Genomic DNA, 6,742 nt, shown 5'->3' with positions numbered 1-6,742 from the left:
ATATATACACGATAGTATCTACCTCAAAATTGCTGGCAATATTTTAAAAGCACCTGACTCATAGTGAGCATTCAGAAAATGTAGCTTTCTTAGTCCTCATCCCTATGTCTTATTATCACTGATAGAGTTAACCATGTAAACAAGTAGGAAATTACTAAAATATGATGACTAAATCTATTTTTCATCCTTGTCTTCTGCCAACAACCATATTAGTCACATATCTCATTGCATATTCATGAGATGACTCAATCTTCTTATGCACCCTAACAGATATGTGATAAATATCTTGTATTTCTGGATATTTTTCTACTTTAAAGATGAAAAAGAATCAATAATTGGCATTTGTATCAAAATTATCTTTTAAAATTCATGATTAAACAACAAAGGAATTCATGACACAAACTATTTTTACATTATCACCTGTGACAGACTAGCAGAGTGTTTACCAAACTTTTCTTCTGAGCACAGTGGTAAACCATACTATCTACACTTTGTTGAAATTAAGCATGGCCAAGTGGCCAAGATCTGGCCAAAGGACTGTGAGTGGAAATGATGTATACCACCACTTCCAGGCCCAAATCTCAAAGGACTCTGATATGCCAGGCAATTGCAAACTATAGAGCTAAATAACCGTACTACTCAGTTTCCATGTTTCTTTGTACATTCCACTCTTTGGTTTCCTTGAAAACCCAAGAAAGTGGAATCAAGCTCAGAAGGAGCTGGGGTTACTCAATCTCCATGTATAGGACAGCCACCTGTCAATAAGAAACACTCATTTTGACTTTATGTGAGAAATAACCTTCTGTTGTGTTAAATCACTGACATTTTGGGACTTAGCTATAATCACAACCCAGATTATTCTAATATATTTACTAAAGTACAGAATTTCTTCACATTACCATCAAAATTATATGTGGTTAGAAAACACAATTACGTTATAGTGCTTTCCAACTGAAGAGGCCAAAACTGGTTTTGTGTATTCTGAAATCAACAAGATCTTCAACATTTAAAAAGTCAACTCATTGTTGTTCCAGTGCCACAGAGCCTACTTCCGACTTGTGGCAAAGAGCCCACCGGTCTACTTTTATCAGTTTTTAATCCTTTCTCTCTTCAAAACTATTGTTTTAGATTAGCTTTTGACATACTTAATATTCTCTGTACAAAGAGCTATAAAGAAAAATTCACCTAATAAAAACTAAGATTAAAAGTGCAGATGGACAGAATAGGTAATATATTTATGATTTTAGATTATACTGTATCTCACATATCAAGACAAATCTTCCTATCAGACTATATCTCAAAATAAATGTCAAACAAAGAAAAGTGCCAGCTTTCAGGGAAAAGTGTAAGTTTCAATTTGTCAGTAATTATATCTTTCCATTCAATATGATAATCTAGTAAGACCAAGAAGTTTGTTTACCTGATTGTCACACCTCAGGTGGCTGACACTGGTTGAAATACTCCACTGAGTTTTAACTGAAATTCTAATCCTTACATGTGCTTAGTATGTTCTTAGTTGATAGCATGATCCAGCAATAAAATTAAAAGATGATTACTTGACACACTCTAGGCAATGTAAATTGCATAGCTAAAGAAATGGTATACTCAAAAAAAAAAAAAAAAAAAAAAGAAATGCTATACTCAATTCAGTATTTTCTTTGTATTTTTAATACACTGTTTTTCCAGGTCCTTTTGCTTTTATTATTAAATTAATGGTGCACCTTAAAGTCAACAACATAGTAGAATACAAGAAATACAGTAATTGTGCGAGTGATTATTTATGACAAATATTTATAATAGGATGAGTTACTAATAAAGTAGTAAAAGACTGTATGTAAAAGATGAAACTAACCCTTTGTCTAAATAGCTATCAAAACTTTCTAAGAAACGATTAAGTTTCAAATATTCTATAAACAGAACAGATAAAAAAAGGAAAAAAGGGTATTTCTAGTCTGCAGTTTATCAGCGAAATGAATAGAATTGAGGGAAAGTTACATAAATGGTTAGCCAAGAGGATAAGAGCAAGTGGAGTGGATGCTATCATTCTCTGTTCATTCAACTTCTTCAATATCCCTTTGCAGTATTTACTCAGTTGCATGAACAAAGGAGAGGATCAACTCAACTTTACTGAGTGCCTTATTACAACGCAAAGTTCTATGCCAAGTAGGCACTATGAGAAGACAGAACTATGAACAATCAAGATCCCAATCTTCAAGGAGCTTAAATTTAATAAAGGTTGTAAAACATAAGTCACAGCTGAAATATAATGCAACAGGCAATTAATATCAACAGGGAGGTACAAGCAAAATCTGATAGGTACATTAAGGGAACAGAATGTTCCATAAAGAGAAATGGGAAAACTTAGAATTTGAGCTAGAGATTGAAGAATTGAGAGTAGAAGGGGTTAGGTAGGAGGAAGCTGGACAAAAACTACTGACAAGAAAGAAAAGACCAAAGTGTAAATGTCATTCTAAGGAATCCGAATTTCACTGTACAGAATGAAAAACCACTGAGTTTTACAAAGGTATAATAAATTAATTGGAATTGTCCTTTTAAGATTTCTCTGACAGCATCTATAAAATAAATGGGTTGAGGCAGCTGAATGAGAATGTTTACGTGTGTGGGGGGCAGAAACTAAATAAACTCAATATACTTAATAGGATGATATAATAATCTAGGCGAAAAGTTAAGTAGAGTCTGAAATAGGGTTAGTCTCCAGAAACTACAAAGAGGGAGATAAATATGAGTTTCATTACAGGTTCAAATAGGGCTTGTTAACTGATTAAATATTAGGTAGAAGATATTTTTAGTTCATTTTTTTATAAGATAAAACTAGGGTATGGACTTTAATTAAAATAAAATATAAATAGTTCAGAGTGACATTAAATGAAAATGTATCTTCTCCTTATTCTTAGTCCCTGAATATAATCGTTTCTATTTTTACTTCTTCAACTGGCTTCTACAGTAATTCTAATTTATAAGGAATTCAATCTCTTGATAACATATACAGAGACAAAAATTTTTTGTGTATAATTTATAGCAGTTTAAAAATAGGAAATAACATAAATGTTCAACAGAAGAGTAGGCAAATTTATAATATAAATACCAAGATGAATGAACTAAGGTTATATGTATCAATATAGATAAATACAAAAATGTTAAGTGAAAAAGCAATGTGTAGAAGGTTATGATATATCCATATTACAATTAAATAGATGAAAGCAATACTATACATTGCAAAACACATATTAAAGTATAAACACATGCACAAGTATCATAAACACCAGATTTAAGAGAGGAACAGGAAATGTATCTTTTATTTTTATTTCTTAAAAAATAAAAAGCTCTGAAGCATATGAGGATGTTACACAAATACTTGTTTTATTGTTCTCTATAACTGTCTTTTTAATTGAAACATTTCAAACTTCTTTTTAGAACAAAAAAGCTTACATTAAATATAAAATGTATTAAAACTACCCTTCTATAACCTACTAATTCTTTTTAGTATCACTTCAGAAAAAGCTATTTTCTTCTGATACTATTTATCATCCTACTGACCTCTGCTGGTCCAACAGGGGAGAAGATACTGCAGATGTCTTCCTATCTTTCTTGCTAGCTGAAGACGATTTCGGGCTTGATTTTCGCTTCGGAGATTTGCTAGACTTTCTTAGAGAAGGTGATGGGGACAATTTTGATCTAACCACTTCTGGTGAAACCTTTAAAAAAATTCAGTAAGTCAATTCAGAAATTCCTCCACTTATGGTACAACAAGGCTTACAGTATTTTAGAATCACATCAAACTTCAGATTAAAATTAAATATTATTGCTGGGTGCAGTGGTTCACACCTGTAATCCCAATTTCTCGGGAGGCTGAGGTGAAAGGATTGCTTGAGGTGAGGAGTTTGAGACCAGCCTGGGTAACATTAAAAAAACCCTATCTCTTATACAAAAAAAAAAAACAAAAAAAAAAAACCAGGCATGGAACGTGCCTGTGGACACAGCTATTAGGGAGGCTGAGATGGGCGGATCCCTCGAGCCCAGGAGTTCAAGGCTGCAGTGAGTGCCACTGCACTCCAGCCTGGGTAACAGAGAAAGATCTCATCCCCACAAAAAAAGTTTGAAATAAAAATAATAAATTACAATAGCCACTATCTGTTGATATTAGTCTGACTCCTGAATCCATGATTTTAAGCAATATAACTGTTCTAACATATACTAGTTTCAATTAAGTAAATTAAAATCATAAAATTTCAAAATCTCCTCAGAAAAATCATAAATGATATTTAAAATAACTGTATCTTCACTTTTCAGAAAAGAAACAAGGTATTCTAGAAATAGCATGGGCCTGAAACAGACATATGTAGATTCAAACCCCATGTTACATTAGCTGGTGACTCTAGGCAACAAACTCTCAGCTTTGCTCATCTATTCAATAACACAAATATTTGATACTTATCTAACAGAATAACGTGAAGATTAAATGAATATATATGGAGTAGTACATATACAGTGGGTTGATCAATATATCAGTATGCTAGTATAATTTAAGATGTAGCAAGAAGCTGCATTATCTGATCAATACAAATGCTGCTATTAAGTACTAACATATTTATTGCAATAAATAGCATACCTCCTTTTTAATGATAATTTCTTCTCTCTTCTCCATGTTTTCTTGCTCCAGCTTCATTAATTCCCTCTGTATCTTCTGACGCTTCATTTCCAATGATAATTCATGAACATAATCATAATTAATATCTCCATTGTCAGAATCTTTAAAATAAAATTGCATTACTGTTATAAACTAGCATAATTATCTATGCCAAAAATCATACAGACTTTTTTCAACTAATTTCTTATGCAAATCTAAATGGCAGAGTCTTTCATCAGAATGACATACTTCTAAAAGATAAAAGAAATAGATACCATTTCTATAAAGGATTAAAATCACCATGGTTGATTTCTTTAAGAAAAGTCAAATATTTTTAAAGTTTCTGGGTTTTCTGGAAATAGTTTTGGGTTGGTTGCAAGTTGGGTTTTTTTGTTAGGAGATGGAATTTTAAAAGACAAAAGGCGCTCAGTTGCATTTCTAAGCCTTAAAGATACCAAAACCTTCAATATTTCATGCTGTATGTGATGTGACTCATTATCTCCTTGATTTTCCTAAAGACACACTACTAAAATACATCATTCAAAATGAGGTTATATTACATGTGCAACATTGCTTCTATAGGCTTGTCAGTTTTAAAATTTGTGAGACAACTGATTAACATCAAAAACTAAAGTAATATTAGTACTAATGTGTACATAAACTAATTTTTAAGGATTTATAACATTTTCTTCACAAGTGATTTGTACTATTTCCTTAGATCACAACCGTCCATCTCAATGGATCTGATGCCATATTTCTATTTCCATTTAATATTTTCTGATAAAAAGCTATGAAGATTGGTTAAAAAATCAAAAAGGAAGAGTGGTGTGTAGATCTATTTCATTAAAATATGTAGAAGTTACTGGCACTAGCACCCAGCCCCATCACCCTCATCTGCCAGAAATGCCCAGGAGCCTAGAGGTGGGAATTTCATTGACCACGTTGGATTTGACTGATCACAAACTGAGGTGCCTTCTCAAGCTATACTTCTAGCACTTTAGATCATGTCTTAACCTTGGGTAAAGAAATAAAATGAAGAACTAAAAAACAACAAACATAAGAAGTCCTACTTGACTGCTTAAAACCCAAGAAAATGAACATTGCTGTTATATATTGCTCAAATGCATTAGAATGACAACTATTCATCATTCATGCTTGGGGACCGAGAGGGTAACCATATATATTCACTCCCTTTGTGACTAAGCTTGATATATTACTCATCTTATGTTGAAGAACGATGACAATTTCTCAGCAAATATATGAAATAGGCTAAATTATGCTTTTCAGTCAGAAAGCAATTACTAAATAATTAAGGGCAAGTAGTTTTCACTAGATAAAATGAAGATATTGAATTTAATTAAGTGAATACTAGCTATCTCCAGTTATTATTTTGTCCTCTATGGAGATACTTTACATCAGTCAATAATAGGAGTCAATGATCTAGTTTGATTATGTTCTTAAATTCAATAAAATTCCATAACCAAACGCCCAGGTAAAACAAAGGAAAGAATAGTTAATAGAGAAGAATGATTAACAGTGTTTCTGAAGGTACTGTGTTATCAATAATGCACTGCCAATCTAATAATTCGCAACTAGAAATATCACCAATACAGGACACATAAAAACCAGCTTTCAGTTCTCAATCTTCAACTATCCAACCAAGGGGGAGAGGCCTGAGCAGTTAAAATATATGTCTAAGTCAGTCAGGCGCAGTGGCTCACGCCTATAATCTCAGCACTTTGGGAGGCCGAGGAAGGCAGATCGTCAGGTTAAGAGATCGAGACCATCCTGGCCAACATGGTGAAACCCTGTCTCTACTAGAAATACAAAAATTAGCTGGGCATGTTGGTGTGCGCCTGTAGTCCCAGCTTCTCAGGAGTCAGAGGCAGGAGAATCGCTTGAACCCGGAGGTGGAGGTTGCAGTGAGCTGACATCACGCCACTGCACTCCAGCCTGACGACAGAGCAAGACTCCGTCTCAAAAAAAAAAAAAAAAGTCTAGTCAATGTAGTAAACATAACTAATATAGTTTGCTCAGAAGAAAAGCTCTCAGGTCTTTATTCTGAAGGTGCTTATTTTATGCATATAATAAAAA

The 6,742-nt window shown here is 33.1% G+C and overlaps 1 protein-coding gene across 1 annotated transcript in view; it reads right to left on the bottom strand.

The window, feature by feature from the left end:
* ZC3H13 (zinc finger CCCH-type containing 13) overlaps nt 1-6,742 on the bottom strand; it is an 89,200-nt gene that overhangs the window by 41,623 nt on the left and 40,835 nt on the right. The window contains exons 6-7 of the mRNA XM_011974641.1: nt 4,631-4,770; nt 3,555-3,716 (exon numbers count right to left, since the gene is read on the bottom strand). Of these exons, the coding sequence (XP_011830031.1) occupies nt 3,555-3,716; nt 4,631-4,770 (302 nt within the window). The remainder of the gene's footprint in view (nt 1-3,554; nt 3,717-4,630; nt 4,771-6,742) is intronic.

This window comes from Mandrillus leucophaeus, unplaced genomic scaffold, assembly GCF_000951045.1.
Source record: "Mandrillus leucophaeus isolate KB7577 unplaced genomic scaffold, Mleu.le_1.0 Scaffold147, whole genome shotgun sequence".
In the NCBI taxonomy this organism is placed as follows: Eukaryota; Metazoa; Chordata; class Mammalia; order Primates; family Cercopithecidae; genus Mandrillus; species Mandrillus leucophaeus.
Note: the sequence above shows the minus strand (reverse complement) of the source record. Positions and strands in the feature narration are given on the sequence as shown.